Source organism: Pipra filicauda, unplaced genomic scaffold (assembly GCF_003945595.2).
Source record: "Pipra filicauda isolate LSUMZ 115617 unplaced genomic scaffold, ASM394559v2 scaffold131_size2509542_pilon, whole genome shotgun sequence".
Lineage (NCBI taxonomy): Eukaryota > Metazoa > Chordata > Aves > Passeriformes > Pipridae > Pipra > Pipra filicauda.
In genome coordinates this window covers 192,050-210,072 of record NW_024103785.1, presented here as the reverse complement: position 1 = coordinate 210,072, position 18,023 = coordinate 192,050, and the positions used below count along the sequence as shown (strand labels likewise).

The window sequence follows — 18,023 nt, the reverse complement described above, 5'->3', positions numbered from 1 at the left end:
CAGCCACAACCATTGGATTTAACACCCTGAAAGCTGCAGAGTTTCAGGTTTTGGGGGCATTTTTAATGGGATGAGCTTGGCAACCACCAAGAGTGTTTGCCCCACGGGGAAAGATGCTCTGTTGTCTCCCCCTTTAATGCAAAAACCCTGTGTCTGAAGCAGCACAGAGTTTGATTTATTAATAAATCAATTGGAAACTCCAGCAAGAAAATTAGTCTGTGGCTGTACCTGCTCTGGGCTGATGTTGGGGTGAAGGGCAGGACCAGGAACTGTATGCAGTTCCTTTTATGCAGAAACTTGGCCAGACTCCCAGAATTACAAGACTGACTGTGAATATCTGTATTAAGAGGCAGAAGGATGTCATGCAAAAGAATTTCAGCTTCCAAACCTTCCTATTCCAGGCCTTCCAGCATCCTCCCCCTCCAAAGGAGGATGAACAGCTGCTATGTCTTTGGCAAGCTCACCTCTGCCCTCCATTTAGAAGCTTTTTACATCCAGAAATGAAACACATTTGAAAAAACCAAAGGGCCCATTAAATCATTTAGCCTGTGCAGGAAAGGCCACTGAATGTCACCCAATTAGCTGAATATTTGCCACACAAATGTGAGTCCTGGGCACACTTTGCACAGAAGGCATCTGATGGGCCAGGGGACTGAGAATGCCCAGCACTGCTGGCAGTGAACCAAGAAGCAGATCCAAATAATCCACCTTTGGGAATTGGCAGAGCCTGTTCAAGCAAAATTATTTCCTCGGTGGAAATGAAGATGTTGCTGCAGATTTAAAACCATCCCTGCAGCATTTCCTCAGGCCACAGAGGACATGGGACTGTTCAAAATAGCAAGGAGTTCATTTTTGTGGTAATTTTGGACCCAACAAGCATCCACCACCAACTTCCACAAAGTCTACTTTTTATGAGGGGCAGGAAAATAAAAGCAAAGGGGAAAAAAAAAGCCTTCTCCCCCAGTGCATCCAACATTCCTGCTCTGTCACAGCACAACTGCCCTTGGATCTCTTCCAGGACACCTGGGAATTGAAGAAAGAGGCTGGAAAAGCACACCTGGGGGATCAGGTAAAATAAATCCCTGGAGCCCAACTGATGGGCAGCAAGGTCACCCTCACTACCCTCTGGGGGGAGCAAAATCAAGCCTCTGCTGGAAAAAGGCCATGATTTTTCACTATTCTGTCAAGGTTAGAGAGAGGATTTCAGACATCAACAAGTCCAACTTCCACACTGTTCATTCCCACTTCACTTTTATCATTTGCTCTCCTCAAAATTCAAGCACAGCTCTACACATGGGAAAGGACTAAATGTGGGAGTGAACAGTGGCACAATTCATCAGCCTGGGTTAGATTACAGGTTCCCATTGCCTCTTCTGTAAAAGGAGTGACACAGTTCAATTTTAAAACATTTGGTTTGGAAAGCAAGCAGAAAAACCACCTAAATTTCCCTCCTTTTAGAAGGAATTCTGAAAATATTCTACCTTGATGCTGTGTAAGCAAACTTCAGCAATAGCTGAAGGCTTGTGTTATCAACACCGGTTTGGTGACAAAGCCCAAACTGAGCAGAAAATTAACTATATCCCAGCCAAAACCAGTCCAGGGAACTCACAGATGGGGTGGCAGGTTAAACCAGGAGTTGACTGAGCACCCAAATCCCATCTGGGGGAGACCCAGCACCTTCCAAAGCAGTAAAGATTTTACAGGAATGGCTGCACACTGCTGTCTTTAGACAGGAACAGCATTGCTGCACCCAGGTGTCCAAGGGAAATTCATGTCAAACCCAACTGACAGACCCACCAGCTCTTGTTTGCTAAATATAGGGCTGGTCTAAGGGACCAGGGCCCCAAAATCCCTCTTTTTCTCTGTCTCCTGCCTGCCTCCCCCCTTTCTACAGATGCAGTTCAGCTCTTGATGGCCCCAAACACATTTTGCAGATGCTCTGCAGTAAAACCCTTTTGACACCTCTAAAGCTTTATAAATCCCAGAGCATGTTAATCACCCAGTCTGAGCCCATAATCCCGACCCAGGCCCCACACTCAATGGGTTTTGCAGACTCTCTCCCATCCCACATTTTGCCTACCTCAGGGCTGGGCCACAAATTCAGCTGCAGTCAAACATCCTCACCCTGACAACAACCCTGGGCTGCACCACAGAATTAGGCTCTGACACCGGGGCTTTCCTGGGGTTTTAAGGACTTGGGGTTTCCCAAAAAAAAAAAGGAAATCTTTGACAGGACAAGCAGGAGTTTCTGGAGATCACAGTATCTGCAGTCCATGGCTGGTTACTCACATTGAAGAACACCTTCGGAGGACAAAAAAAATTACAACCCAAACCCGTTATGGCTAAAAATGTATTTAGCGAATCAAATTAAATTTATAATGCTGCCCAAGAGCCTGGAATTTTGGTCAAGCAGCTTCCTGGGATTGTAGCTCCATGGTAGCACCTAGAGGCAACCAGCAGTGGCCTTTAGGACCTCACCTAAGGAAGCAACAGCTCCAGCATCAGCCTTGCCCTGGAGCAGGTTCCTCCCAACCTTTCCAGGAGCTGCCTGAGGAAGTGGGAATCAGGGATAAGCAAGGTCCTGGCAGGTTAAGACCAGTTCCTGAGACTAACACACCTTCCTTGCCCGGACTAAGGGAGGTCTTGCTCCTTCATGGAGACCAAAATACACCATTCCCAGTTAGGACCAGCAGCACTCCTTGCAAGTCCGGTCTGCTGGCACCATGCACAGCAATTCCTGCCTGGCTCAGCTGGCACATGGATCTGTGGGCACCTCAAACAGCTTCCCTGTCCAGTCAGCCACCCCTGTGTCAGCTTCCCTGTAAGATGAAGGGCTTGAAGGTGAATTTTAAGGATATTTAAGTGTAAAGCCCTGAAAACGGGGCAGCATTAAGGGAAAAAAAAACCAGAATCAGAATAGTTTGGGTTGAAAGGAGCCCATAAAGGTCATCTAGTCCAACTCCCTCAATAAGCAGGGACACCTTCTTAGCCCATCACACCAACGTGATCAGACATATCCATCTGTGGGGACTCAGCTCTGAATCCCTGATCACATCCAGTGCTTCAGCGCCCACCCTCAAATCAAACCATCTTGAAAGAGCCTCTTTCCCCCAAAAGCTCCTGTGCCCCTCAGGCCTAAGGTCTGGAACACCAACAAATTGAAAAACAGGTGGAAAAGGGCAAATTAACCCCTCCTCTAATGGAGGTTTTCAGCAAATCAAGCGATTCCCGTGCCCAGTGACCTCTGGGTCGCCCAGGAATTAGCCCTGACAAAGTCCCAGCTCCCAAGCCTGTGGCTCAGATCATCTGTTCAGGTCATTTCCCAGCTCTGGCCAAGCGGGAATTAGGAGAGCATTTCACCCAAAAGTGAATTAACAGCTCTCACAGACACAGACCCGCAATTCATTATGCTGATGGATCACAGCTCCTCACAAAAGGAGCCCAAAAAGCCCCGGGAAGCCTCAGCTGGAGGCCACGTGGGGTGTTCAACCAGCTGGACCGTCTGGAATCACACACATCTCACTGCAAGGGAGGAAATGTTCACACCCAGGTCATTAGGAAGGGGTTGGTATCTCAGTTATAGGGGCAGCAATAAAGGCAGGGAGAGGCATTGGAAATTTCCCCTCATGTTAAACACAGGATTAGGAGTTTTGGGATGTAAAAACCAGGATTTTATATCGAACACAGGAAGCTCAAACAACACCCAGAGGCTCTTGTGCCCCTTCACACACCACAGGACAAACAGGGGAGGTTGTTGATGACAGGCTTTCCTATTTTAATGCACTCAATCAGAGCAGCCCCACAAAGGTGCTCACAACACTCCTCAGTGTCTTCCCAAGAGATACAAAAGCCTGTTTCTCCGGAGGGATGTCCAGAAGCAACAATCCTGGTCCAAGGTGCTTCCAGGAGCCTGGAATACCCACCTAGTGCTGCCTTTTTATTGGCTGGGTACAAGAGACCCTCAAAGTGTGACCCAGCAGCACTGAAAACAGCGGCCCCTGTCCCCAAGGACATTTGCTGGCACATGGAAATGGAGCCTGAATCCAGCAGTGGGGAAGTGCCACCCAGCAGAGCAGGAGAGATCCCAGTTCCACCCTGCTGGATCTCCAGAGGATTCATGGTTGGGAAGCACAATTTAATCTGTGCCTGCCACGAAGCAGAGAAGCCAAAGCCCTTTGCAAGTCGTGACAGTATTTTATCCTATTCTATCCTATTTGCCAGGGAACTAATTAAGGCAAAGAGGACACAATAATTCAATACACAGTAACTGGAAAAACCAAATAAACAACAAAACCAAACAAAAAGCAGACAACAAACCACCACCTCTCCCCCCCAAAAAAAACCCCAAAAAAACCCAAAAAAACAACTGGACAAACAAAAAAAACTCCCCAAAAAGCCACTCAAACCCAGACAGTCAATAAAAGTGGCTTCTTCTGTTTGCTGGATAGCTAAAAAAAAAAAAATCATCATTGCCATTTCCTCCTGCAAAGAATATCTCCTCACCCTCTCCCCCAAGGGTGACTTCCCAGGTGTGATACTTGCTGGGTACAAACAACAGGGGGTCGGAAGCAACAAAAAAACTCCAAGCCAAAAGCAGTGGATGGATTTAACTTGGTGTGCTTTCAGTGAACCCATGGACAGCTCCCACGTGGACACTGATCCTGCCATGTGTGGGCAGGGATTTTCAGAAGATGGACTCTCCCCCAGGAGAAAAAGAGATGTTCTCGTGTTGGAACAGCCTCCAGTGGTCCATTGGGGGTGAACCACGAAGAGCATTGTGTTTATACCCTGCAATTAGCTGTGTGTAAACTCATTTAATTGCTGGCAATCCATCAGCAGGCTCCTGGTACCCAGGAGCTGCCTGGGAAGGTGGAATCTGAACTTTAGACCTTTCACAGCACACGTGGCAGCTCCAAGGCAAAGCTTTTTCCCCCCTGAAGTTTGTGTTCAGGGTGACAGAACCCTGGCAAGGTGATGGATTCCCCATCCCTGGCAGTGTCCAAGCCCAGGTTGGACGGGGTTTGGAGCAACCTGGGATGGAAGGAAGAGGGGAGGCAGGAATGGGATCATCTTTAAGGTCCCTTCCAACCCAAACCATTCCCTGCTTCCATGCACTGACCTCAAAATATCTTCCTTGGTTGAATATGTGATGACCAAGCTGTGATTCAACCAGAAATTCCTTCCTCACACCAGCAACAGGCATTAGAATGATCTGAATCCCAGCAAGGCCATTCCTTCTCCTTTACATGCCTTTCATTTAAAAAAGCATTACAAATTGAAGAAGAAAAAGTGAATAGGGACCTTGCCCTTAAAGCTGAAGGCCCACAATAAAAAAAAAAGAATTTTGCAGATGTTCAAAATTTAAAAAGGAGACTGAGTGTGCTGGTTGTGTGCCTTCAGCCCCCCCCTTCCATTCTCCGAGGAAAGCAAGAGATAATGACAATTCCAGCAAGCAGTGCCCCAAAAAAACTTCCAGCTCAAGCTTACAATTCAAATTCCCATTTTCACATCAACTTTTCTTGTGTAGCAGAAAGCCTGGTGTGCACACACTGGAGGGAAAAGGAGAGGGACCATTAAAATTCTGCTGGTGAGCTGCAGAACAACTCAGAAAACAAATATCCAAGGCAGAAGAGATCACAGAGGCAACGTTAGGTCATGACCCAGATTTAGGTGAAAGCCTCCTGTTCTGGGAAGTTTGGTGTTTTACCAAGCAAGCAGAGAACCACGCTGGAGTTCACACTAAAAAAAGCCCCTCTTTGAATACCTGAATTGCTTTCTGATCATTAAAAAGTAGAAACTTGATTTGGACATACCCTTATTTCCCTGTTTTCCCCCTCCAAATAACATCTGCAGGGCACTTTATTGGCATCCAGTGGGAACAAATTCTTCACCCTTTGGTTCTGCCCAGCCTGCAGCTCATTTTAGACTTTTCTCTTAGTCCTGCAATACTTGTTATCTCTATTTCTCTTAAAAGTGGGAGTTGATGCCTCATGTAGACCTTAAAAAGCCCAGTTCTGAGACTGGACATATCTAAGCCTAGATCAGGTGCCTTTAAACACAACTAATTCCTTTCCAGCACCAGAAAAAACCAATTGGAATTCCAAGTGGAACTGGAAGGCTGCCACTGATATTTTTTTGGTAAAGCAAGCAGAGCCAGATTTCACTGAAAAATTCAGTCCACAGCAATTTTTTTCTCTGGATTTTTAGCTAAGAAATGGAATGTTCTGGTTCAGCAGGCAGAAGGAAAAAGGTATTTTTAGTATTTAAGTTAGTGCATGTCCAGCTGCCAAGACAATTGTGTCCCACTGTTTTCCTGACAGAGTCTTCCAAAGCCACCTACACTGTCTGCCACAGACGTGGCCAGGAATTTGCTCCCAGCAATGGTCCCTCAGGCTGAGCTGGCCAGGCTGAAAGAGGAGGGAAAACCAGCACCAATATTCCCATTTTGCCAAAGGAAATTTGTTCAGGGCTGCACAAACAGCAGCCCTGACTCTCCAATTCCCACGGGAGCTCCTGGCCAAGCTGCTCCAACAATCCATGTAATTCACAACCAGGAGCATTTCTGGCACAGGATCTGCCACAGTCAGACGTGTTTGTGCCTCAACAGCTTCTTTTCCAGAGGGAAAGCACTCCAAGAGCCAGGAAGATCCCTGGTTATAGACTTAGAAGCAGAACAGAGGAGCCAACTGACACCAGAGCAACATGAAGCACTCAAAAGGCAAGCAAAGGATCTCCTGGGAGCACTGCCAGCAGAAACAAGATTTAAATTTGGGAGTTTTCTCTCCTTTAAGTAGTAAGAACATTAAAAAAAGAAAACAGCCTAGAAAACATGAGAGCCCAGAAAGATAGTAACACACAACCATTTCCCAGGAGATGTAAAAGGGTGGCTTTGACAGCAATGTTTTCACACTTATCCCGTAAACACAGTAGAGCTCCCAAGGCCTCATCTCACAGCCCTCAACAACAGGGAGAGTGCAGTGAAGCCCTGCTTCCCGAATTCCCTCTGCCACAGCTCTGGAAAACTGCATTCCCAGGCCAGGCAAGAGTCACCTCTAACACTGCCACATTCACCCCCCAGCCACTTTTCACTTCCTGCTGCCTTCTCACAGGATCCCACAATGGTTTAGGTTGGAAAGGACTTTAAAGCTCATCTTGTTCCTCCCCTGCCGTGGGCAGGGACACTTTCCACCAGCCCAGGTTGCTCAGAGCTCCATCCAACCTGGCCTTGGACACTGCCAGGGATGAGGCAGCCACAGCTTCTCTGGGTAGCCTGTTCCCCCTACCTCCAAACTATTTCCCCATGCAAGAACAGAATCAGGGAATCATAAAGGTTGGAAAAGACCTCCAAGACCATCAAGTCCACCCTTGGACCGAGTGCCACTGCAGCGTGTGAAGGCAGAGATGATGCAGAAATGCAGGTCCTACAGGTCCAGCCAAGCATGCTGTAAAGCACCCCAGGGACACAGAGCAAGGAGGAAACATGGGAAACATGGATGGGTTTGGCCACAGCACTCAACCCCTTTGAGCAGCAGAACCATCTCGTAGGGCCCGTGGGGCAGAACCACAGACCCCCAGCCACGGGGGCCAGTGAATCCCATCATCTATCCAAGCCAATAATTAAACAAATAAACAAACAAAAAAATTAATATCCAGCACTTTCAAGCAAGATCTCCAAAGCCAGCATCGGTGGGAAGAGGTGACAGGGCCCAGCACCCACCTTGGTGGTGTCATCATGTGACCGCTGGTACCGTTTCCAGCGGCAGCCGTAGATCCCGGTCAGACAGGACAGACATAGCTGGGGCTCGTAGTACTGCAGGGGTTGGTGTTTGACCATGCTCCTTCCAGCCCCTCTGGAGCCAGCTCTCACCACTCCATCAGGTCCTGGGAGCGCCCTTTGGCAAGAAGGAAAAACAAAAATCCGTTAAAAAAAAAAAAAAAAAGGGAATTAAACCCACCGAGCAATATTTCACTACATTAACAAGAAATTCAATAATTAACCATGTCCTCTGGCCACAGAGAGGGGGGATGAGAATCACAGCTATTCCCAGCCCTGCCGATGTCTCCCGGTCCTTACTTAACAAGGCTGAGAAGTTTAATTAGTCTGCAGGTTTTATTTCCTTGAGCAGCTTCTCCCACACCACTAAAAGCCAATGGATTCGTAGGAGTTAGCAGGAAGAAGATCCACAGGAGGACAAAAGGACTGGGCTGGTTGTTTGCAGCCCCAGTGATGAGGGTTTTATGAATGACTGAAATGTAAAGAACAACCTTAAAATCGATCCAGAGACCTCCTCAGAGCTGAAACCCAGCCAAGACAAAGCAGGTTATCTTCAGCATCCTACAGAGCCTCTAAACAGCCCCAGACAAGGAACAAACACTTCCAGAGGCACATCACAGAATCACAGACTATCCTGAGCTGGAAGGGACCCAACGTGGATCCTCAAAGTCCAGCTCCTGGCCAACCCCAGGAATACAGTGTGTGTGCATATACATAAAATATATAATAGCCATCTCCCTTTATACACCTCTCAAGTAGCCTTCACCCAGTTCCCCTTCCCACCAACCAGCACCCAAAGGATCAGACTGACTCATGGGAACATCAGTGTTTGGAGGGAAGGTTCTCTGCTCCATCCACCACGTGCTCCCTGCGTCACAGGGGGGTTTTTTTGTATATATATTTAGATGTTCTCTTGTCTCTGGTGAGATTCATATCGGGGACAGACCAAACAATCACGTTCTCTTACTAATTCCCAGAGTTGGTGCTCAGGGGTGGGAAGCTCAGAGCCGTTATTTCCTGGTCTGGTGGCGTCACTCTGGGCTCAACTCCCACCCAGGGGTTTTCCACGGGTTCCTGGGGCACAAGCCCACACCCACAGCCCCACGAGCTGCTGCTGGGTGGATAATCAGTGCACTGGGAGTGATGTTCAGCAGCAGCTGAGCTTGCAAAGAGCCTGCCTACCTTTCCAGAGTGTACAGAGATGAGTGTGGGCAGTAAATCACACCCTGTCTAAAGGAAACACTTTTATTTCCTCGCACACAGGATCCCCAGAGCTCAGCTCTTGCAAAAACCCCCGACAGCTGAGTAGCAACATCCTCACTGGCATCAGCAAAGCGTGACTGGGCTTAAGGAGCTAAACCAGCCACCTAAAAGCCTTTCAAAGCCACATCCTACAGGAAGAAGCCTTCAAAACCCACAGAATCACAGAATATTCTGAGTTGGAAGGGACCCACAAGGATCACCGAGTCCAACTCCCAGCCCTGCACAAGAGAGCCCCAAGAACCCCACCAGGGCTGAGCATGTTTTTCACTGGAGCTGCTGCACGAGGGGATGCTGCAGACACAGCGGTGGAGCCCAGCAATGTCAGCAGGGACACAGCCAGCTCAGCCCTTCCAGCCTCTGCCCGTTCCGTGGCCGTTCACGCTCCGTGCTGACAGCCTTGTCCTGACTTCCTCCCAGCAGGGCTCAGCCCCCCGGGGACAGGTGGTTGTTGTGGCTCCACAGGCCACCAGACTGTCACCACGCTGTGCCCATCAGTGCCCTGCCTTCCCCTCACACAGACACGGGGAATGTGGCTCTGTGCTCCCAGCAAACCTGCCTGGGATGCTCCGGGAGCGCTCCAGGCACTGACCCCGCAGAGGACACGAGATGTGCATGACTTGCACATCACAGATGCCCACGTGGCTCTGCTCATCCCCTCGGGGATGACACGCAGGACGGAGGCACGAACACATCCAGCCTGGAAGCAGAGCTGTTTGCTCTCCCAGCTCATCTGCCCCCAAGCCCTGCTGTGCCACCTCGGTGGCCTCGTGCCTGGGGTCACCTCCCAGCCTGCATTTTTGCCTCTTCTCTTGCTATTTATAAAGCTCAGCATTAGTCACTGTATAGGTCGCCTCCTGTCTCCAGCTTTTTTCTGCTTCAAGACCATCCCCACAAAATGAATTTCCCCCCACACTGGCAGAAAAACTGACAGGACGGGACAGAAATGCTGAGAATGTGCAAAGTTAGATGTTATGTGAAGGTCTGGGACAGAGCTTGATCTCTGCCCTGAAGGTCCTCAGCACTGAGTGATGTACAAGACGTTGGGGGATAGGTGCAGGATGTAAAAGTCCTGCACAGCCTGTTAGCAGCTCCCCTGCCAAACCCCTTATTCCCACACTGACAACCTTGAAGGCTACAGCAGTTATAAGAAATCCTCCACGAACTGATCTCCAAAGGAAAGCATCTCTCCCGATTTCCACCTCTTCCTGCTTCGGTCATGCAAGGCAGGAGGGCAGACAGAACCACCTCCAGCTGCAAAAGCTTTGGCCACGTATTTTATTTGTTCACTCACAAGACCTGGGTCACAAACTCAAACACAAGTGGTTCCAAAAAAAAAAAAAAAAAAAAAAAGAAGCATGATCCCAAATATTATTAGATTTAAGATTAGGAAGAAATTCTTCCCTAGGAGGGTGGGGAATGGCCCTGGCACAGGTTGCCCAGAGAAGCTGTGGCTGCCCCATCCCTGGAAGTGTCCAAAGCCAGGTTGGAGCAAAATGGGATGGTGGGAGGTGACCCTGTTCATGGCAAGAGGAGTTAGACCTGGGAAGAGTTCTCAGCTCAGGGCTGTCACCAGGATGCCTGATTCCACCTGTTCAGGATGCAGCCATCCCTCTCAGGATGCCTATCCAAAGCTACTGGATAAAGGCCTGAACTTTGCTGCACAACCAGAGGTGGTAGAGGCACCAAAGCCTTTCCCAACAGCTTTGCTTTAGTAAGGTGCAAGCGCACTTCAGAGATGGGCAGGGACCAGCAACCAACCCTTCTCCCCAGATTAAAATCCTGCCAGGAACACCAACATCCAGGGCACGTGCAAAAGCTCTGTGTTTGTTGTCTAATTCTGAAGAGCATCTGCCAACCTCCAAGCAGCAGCATCTAATTCAGCACCTCCCAGTTTCCTGGCAGAGTTCAGGAGGGACACGAGTGTTTTCCATACAAAGGGACAGCCCAAAGGCACAGCTGCCCGCCCACACCATCACCAGGAGGCACTGCTGGAAAGGTTGGAGAGTGGCAGAACCCACTGCACACAACCAAGAGGACAAAAACTGCAAGCACGGGAAATCCAGCTGAAAAGGCTCCACAGGGCACCAAGTAAAGCTGAACTCACATGGAGCCCAAAATTCCAGGCTGCTCCCTGTAAAAACAGCCAGGAGAAGCACAGTGAGAAGAAACCCAACCTGAGTTTTTAAAAAGCTGTTGCATCGCACCGTGCACAACCAAGGAGCCCCAAATCATCCCCTCTCCTCCGTGAGAGGAAACCCCACAGAAAACCCCACAAGGGAGAGGAAAGCACAAGCACAGCACCCACCCTCCCACCACGCCCTGAGTGGCACAGGAGATGCAGGAGGAGCCCGAGGCACAAGATGCTGCTCCTGGTACCACCTGCCCGGAGATCCAAGCTCAGGGACTCCATACTCACTGCTCCTGCTGCCAGGACTGGGTTTAAGGGAGAGCAGCACAGAGCCTGTGCCACCTCCCAGTCACTGTTCCCATGATATCCCCAGCTCCCGAGGTGCAGAAAGCAGGCTATGAATGATTCACAGCGCTGCTGGTTAGTGTTACACACGGCAATGAAAACAGGAAGAGAGACAACAGGCATCAATTATTCAAATCCAGCCACACTCACCGGGAGGGAAGGGGAGAAAAAAAAAAGGGAATCAAATAAAAAACACAAACCCACACCAGCTCTCTACCTTGCCTTTAAAGGTGTATCATCTGCCAATGGGCTTTTTGGAGCTGAACAAGTGAATCTGCCAGCTGGCCTGTCCAAAAAGGGGGAGCAGGGGAGATTCCATCCGCAAGCACAATGGGAATATTTTCCAAAGGCTCCAGGATGCCTAATTAGCACACACTGCACTCCTGAGATCCTGAAGTGGAGGTATCTGTTACAGCCTGTGACACATTATTCCCTTCCAAACAGCTTCGGAGCAAAAGGGGGGGGAAAAAAAAAAAAAAAAAGGAAGAGAAAACAAAAAAAAAAAAGAAGGGAGAATTGAAGCCGCAAATTGAAAAGGGAAACTCTCTGGGGACATCTGGTCTAAGAATTGGGATTTTTGTCTCTCTGACTGTAACTCCCTGTATTCTCAGAGTAATACTCAGAAACCTGGAGTAGGGAGGGAAGAGAGCAATCAAGGTCAATCATGAAACCATCACAGTGCTACCATTTGGTGAAGGGGAGACTCCTGGAGTGCATTGGGAAAATAATAGGAATGAAGCCATGGAATAGCAGGATAATAACCTTTCCCAAGGCTTGGTACCCTCCAAGCCCTCCCCTCTAATTCCCCCTTGAAGTTTTATTTTTTTCTATCAACAACAGTTTCAGGGAAGTCCCACTGATCTCATTCAGCAACTTGGGACAAATCTTCTAACGGCCCAGAGAAAGCCATTTCCTGGGATACTCTTGACAGCTCCACTCTGGATACACCTAGGGGTTGGTCAGGACAGATTTGGGGAGCTGGAAGGACACAGAAGAGTTCTGGGCTCCTGCCTGTCTTACCCTGACCTCCCAAATCCTCCCAGATTCCTTAGACTGGTTCACTATGATAAGCACAACTTCTCACTTGAGCTTGCAAAGGATTCCTAAATTGGATCAGCACATCCAAGGAAAAATCAAAACACAGCCAAGGATGCTCTGGTGCATGCTCATGAATAACAAAATTGTAGAACCATCAGGGCCAGAAAAGCCCTCCAAGGCAATGGAGTCCAACCATTAACCCAGCACTGCCAAGGCTGCCACTAATCCATAGAATCCTGAAGTCTCAGGAGATGTTGGAGTGTGCAAAGCCAAGAATTTGGAGACAGGTGGACACCTCTGATGCTCTCCAACAGCTCCACCCACCAGGATGTGGGCACCTGAGATCTTCTCCAGCATCTCCATCTCTCAGGGCATGGCTGGGAAGAGCCACCCCATGGAAAATTCTGGCTTTCCCCGAGGAGGCTCCCGTGGTTCCCGAGGGGCAGATTTGTTGGGAGAATGGGGGGGATAACCAATCCCACCACAGCAATCCCTCCACGTGCTCCCACCATATCCAGGGAGACCACAAGCCTGGCCCAGCAGTGGGACACCCAAACCCAAAGCAAGCTCTGAGAGCACAAGGTCCCACCTCCCAAAAATCAGGCCCAAAGAAACTCAGCCCACTTGCAATGCAAATAAATGCAGAAAACAGACACTCATGGGGGCCTTGAGATTTGTGCTTTATAAGTTAGCCCCTTTTAAAAAAAGCTTTGACAGATTCCAATGATTTCCACATCAAAAGCAGTGGTTTTCCTCTCCTCAGTGACTCCTGGGAGCACTGTTTATCAACAATCTCTCTGTAATTCCAACATATCTCCCTCTATTACAACTTCTGTCAAGCCAGTTATGCTTAAAACCTTGTTAAGCAAATCATTTCCTGTCCCAATTAGGTGAGAACATCCCTGATAACCAATTATCCCCATTGATACGCTTGTAAGCAATTGTTTCCCTAATTATACTGGAAAATTCCCATTTTCCTTAATATTTTCTAAACAAGTTAAGCTCTTCCAGAGCAAACCCTCCAGTCCTATGCAGGAGAAAAAAAAAAAAAAAAAAAAAGAAAGAAAGAGAAATCTCCTCTATTTCCCAGCCAGGGCTGAAACGATTTAAAGCATTAGAAGGAACTGATCTAAATTCTTGGGATTTTCATGGTTTTCATATTATATGAAAATATAGCAAACTCATCCAAAGCAAAGCCATGAAATTCCACTTTCCCTGACTGAGGAGATGGAAATGGAAGAGGGACAACATCCCCTCCCTGTTTAATAACAACCCAGCTATCACAGAGGGATGTTTGCTCCAGCCATTCCCACCGGAGGGAATCTATAGGAACACACACGCACACTGAGCTGTATTTTCCACATTTTGGTGGCCCAGAGCCAAAACAGCTCAACTTGCAAGGTCAAGATTTCATTTCAGGGCAGGAATGGAACAGCCCAAAGCCATAAACAGCCTCAACTGCTGAGCTGATGTGTTTTGGGGGTGGAACGACCCCCTTGATTGCTGGAGACCTTTGGTTGACCCAGGGGGGTTGTTCTTTCCAACGGATTGTTATTCCCCCCTCTGGAAATCAGGGTGGGTTAGAGGTCTCCCACCCACTTTTTCCAGGCTCTAAACATCCATTTTTACGCTGATAACACCAAAGTCTCTGCACAAATAAGAGGAGTTGATGTGTTCAAATGCCACTCACCATCTCGGTTTTTTTTCCCCCTCTGGAAAATAAATGAGACAAACTGCAGCAAAGTATTCCTTGTCATGTGGGTACAGAATTCTGGATGAGAACTGAGGCAGGAAAACACACATTGTCACAACACCCTTGTCCTAAAAGCCAACTGCTTCAGTGACAGAAAATAAGAGGTGGGGGGGGACAGAATTTAAAAAATTAAAGAGAGGTCTAGAACTCCTCTGAAGGAGAATCACTGTCTCCCTGCTGCCTGGTGATGCCAAAACCCCATGATTACACCCTAATCCAGGGAGACAGCCTGCAGAGCCACTTGGATTCACAGCCATGACCCAAATAGTCCCATCCCAAATAGGATCTGGCTGACGTGGAGCCCCTTTGGGTCCGACCCGTTGTTTGTTTTGTTGTTCCTCAATTTTCTTTCTTTTTATTTTTTCTTTAAATGAATGCTTTGAAAGTAGGGCAGTGTGGAGTTTGGGGGTTGGAGACTTCCAGTTAATGGAAATTCAGACTTCAAAAGATAAATACTTCAAAGGGATTACAAAAGAGAAACGTAGACTTTAATCTCCCTAAATAAATAAGCAGAGCGTGGACTAACGCCCTCTGCAGCAGAGCTTCCTCATGTTTTCCACAAACTGGGTGCCTAGAACTTGGAAAGGGTCGGAGAAGCGGAACAGGACACCGGAAAAACCTGCACAAACTTCTTGCAGAGCGAGAGTTAAACACAACCTCTGCTCTCTGCACAAACCTGGCAAGTCAAGGTGGTGGCACAGCTCGGAAAATGCAACCCAAAAGCCACTGGGAAGAGCCAGGTTCTCTCTCCTCCCCACAAGATGGGAAGGAGCAATCCCAGTTCTGGAGATATTTTAATTACCAGCAGGACTGGGCTGTGTTTTTTGCTGTGGGGGCAGTGGTGGTGGCCACGTGTTGCCCACCTTGTTCCTACAAGCACATCCCGTGTTCCAAACTTAGTCCAAGCAAGAGAATTCCCCACTCAGTCCAGCTGCTCTCTGAACACACTCTGCAGCCACACAAGCCCAGCAGACAGCAGGGTTGAGGTACTGCAGTAACCCCAGGAACCAGCCACGATGGCCAAGGCAAGGCTCAACCCACTGTCTCTGTCTTGGCAAAGACCACGAGGCCCAAACAATCCTGTTCATGGGCAGTTCAGATCCTTCCCAGAGAGACATTCAGGAATGGAGACTGAGCTGGGGACAGATGGCAGTGCAAGGAACCCTATGAGCTGTGCCTCCACGTCACTGGGAACCTGTACAACTACTTTGTATCGTGGAATCAGAGAATGGCTTGGGTTGAGAGGGACCTTAAGCTCATCCTGCCATGGACAGGGACACCTTCCCTGGACCAGGTTGCTCCCAAGCCTCATCCAACATTGCCTCGAACGTTTCCAGGAATGGGGCAGCCACAGCTCCTGGATACATCCCAAACCGTTCCGTGGTTCTCTGATCTTCCCAAGCCTCTGCTTAAACACAAACCCTGCTCCAAGCTTTTCCTGCTGGGAGTGGGGGGAGTTTCTGTGCAATAAAACCCTGTAGCTCAGCAAGAGAGACCTCAAAACACAGCCTCCCTTTGGCCTTCTTCATCTCCTCAGTGCTGCTCTGGTTTTAATAAGAGTCCCTAATTCTTAAAAATAAGTTACAATAATCTAAAACTGTCAGGTGAGTTCACAAACAGGTTCTGAAGCAACTAAGGCAGCAGACAAAGCACAGGCAGGACACGAGGGCATGAGAAAGAGGGCAGGAGAAGCCTTGATAAAGGCAGGACCAGCCCCACCCGAGCTCCCAGGGCAAGGAGTTAATTAATTAGTCCTATAAGCACATTTCCTTTCTATAGGGATTTCTGCCTGAGAAAAGCTGGGAGTGCCAGTGTGGCAGAGGGGTCACTGACCGTGTTTAGAAATAAAGCAAAGAAAACAAATAAACAGAAATAGACCTTGGTAGAAATAAAGTAAATAGCGAAATAAAACAAAGCAAAGGGCTGGATGTGAAAAGCTGAAGCTGCCCCTGTGAGACAACACACCCCAACCCTCTGGAGCCAACGCTCCACTGACTTCCAGGTTGGAACTGCCAACAAACCAGTCCACTTTGGAAAATGCCAAGTTTTCCTGTCCAAGAACAAGTCAAGCAGACTTTCCAAGGTGGCCTTGCCAGCGCTGCCCAGAAGGAGTTGCTCGGTGCCACCCAGGAGCACCAAATAAAGAGAGATCCCAGGGCACTCTTTGGTCCTTCAAAAAGGTGGCCTTGACACATGGAAAAGTTCAGTGGGGCATCAGGATTAAAGTATAAGAGGAGTGAGGATGTCCTAGTCCTGCCCAAAATAAGGGCTCTGAAACCTTTTAGCCAGATAAACCAGAAGAGACACCGGGCACTTCCCTGGACTTCTCATGGAATCAGAAGGGTTTGGGTCAGAAGGGACCTTAAAGCTCCTCTCATTCCAACCCCCTGCCATGGGCAGGGACACCTTCCACCAGACCAGGCTGCTCCAAGTCGACCTGGTTTTCCTGCAATCAGCTCCATGCAGCAGGATGGTGGTGTTTGGAAAGAAGGGCACATCCCAAAGGCAGGTGGGAGGTTCCGTGTGCCAACAGCCAGCTGTGGTGGGAAACGGGGGAGAGCCCCCAGGGGGGAACCTCTGGGCACCACAGAAACAGGTTGGGGGCAGAGGGGTTTTATTGGGTACAGTCCTAAATGCACACAGGGGCCTCTGACCCCCCCCAGGTACACCCAGGAACAGCAACTCCAGGGCAGGTCTGGTCTCTGCCCATGAGGATGACACTGTTCACTCCCAGAGATCACACTGGGAGTCATCACAGGACATCACTTGTGCTGAGCACTGCCTTGGCACCATTCCTGGGGCAGTCCCCTTGGGACATGGCATTCCAGAAACATCCCAACCGGCACAAAAACACAGCTAAAAACCCAAAATAGCAGCTCAACGCTCGAGCTGGGGTGAGACAACACCAGGACCCAGGCAGCACTGCTGGGCTTGGCAGGAGACACGGGGGTGGAGGCAACCTGAGCCACAAACCCCAAGAGACCTGCAGGAAGCACTGGACAGGTCAGGGAGAAGGCAGAAGAGTCAGAGGTGTCTTGGGTACAAGAACCCACGTTCAACCTCTGCTGCCTAAAGATCATCTCCGAGAGATCACGGTGATGTTGGTGTGCTTGGGTGATGACACCACATCAGCAAGGCTGAGCAGGGACAGCCACAGCGAGGAGAGAGAGAGAGAAGAGAGAGAGAAGAGAGAGAGAAGAGAGAGAGAAGAGAGAGAGAAGAGAGAGAGAAGAGAGAGAGAAGAGAGAGAGAAGAGAGAGAGAAGAGAGAGAGAAGAGAGAGAGAAGAGAAAACCAGTAGTGGAAGAAGACAACCAGACCCAGGAAAGCACAGCTGGATGCTGAAAAAAACAAACCTCATTCACCACAAGGAATTAAAGAATATTTACGGAATCCAAAAATATCTAAGGAATTAAAAAGGCTGCATAATACCTTTCCCCTCCACAGACCCCCAGAGCTTTGCCATCTTCCCCAAGCTGCAAACTTCCCAGAAGTTTGCACCAAGCCTCCCCCAGTGGCAGTGTGTTTCTGCTGAGGAATTAAGTGGAAACAGGAGCGGGGTCGAACATGCAGACCCTGACAGCAGTTTCCTTTCCAGACAAGCATTCCCTCCCGGTTTTCCCTTTCCAAACACTCCCCTGAAGAGTTCACCACAACCCCCCGTGAGCTGTTGGCAGGCGCTCCAAGGGGCAGGTTTAAACCTCTCTGGGAGGTGTCAGCAGC

At 49.0% G+C, this 18,023-nt stretch overlaps 1 protein-coding gene across 2 annotated transcripts in view; it reads right to left on the bottom strand.

Moving 5' to 3' along the window:
* The window catches only part of GDPD5 (glycerophosphodiester phosphodiesterase domain containing 5), a 111,717-nt gene that overhangs the window by 57,276 nt on the left and 36,418 nt on the right, over window positions 1–18,023 (bottom strand). For both annotated transcript variants that reach the window (XM_039378203.1, XM_027744670.2), the window contains exon 2: window positions 7,718–7,892. In XM_039378203.1, the coding sequence (XP_039234137.1) occupies window positions 7,718–7,834 (117 nt within the window). In that variant the 5' untranslated portion in view covers window positions 7,835–7,892. The remainder of the gene's footprint in view (window positions 1–7,717; window positions 7,893–18,023) is intronic.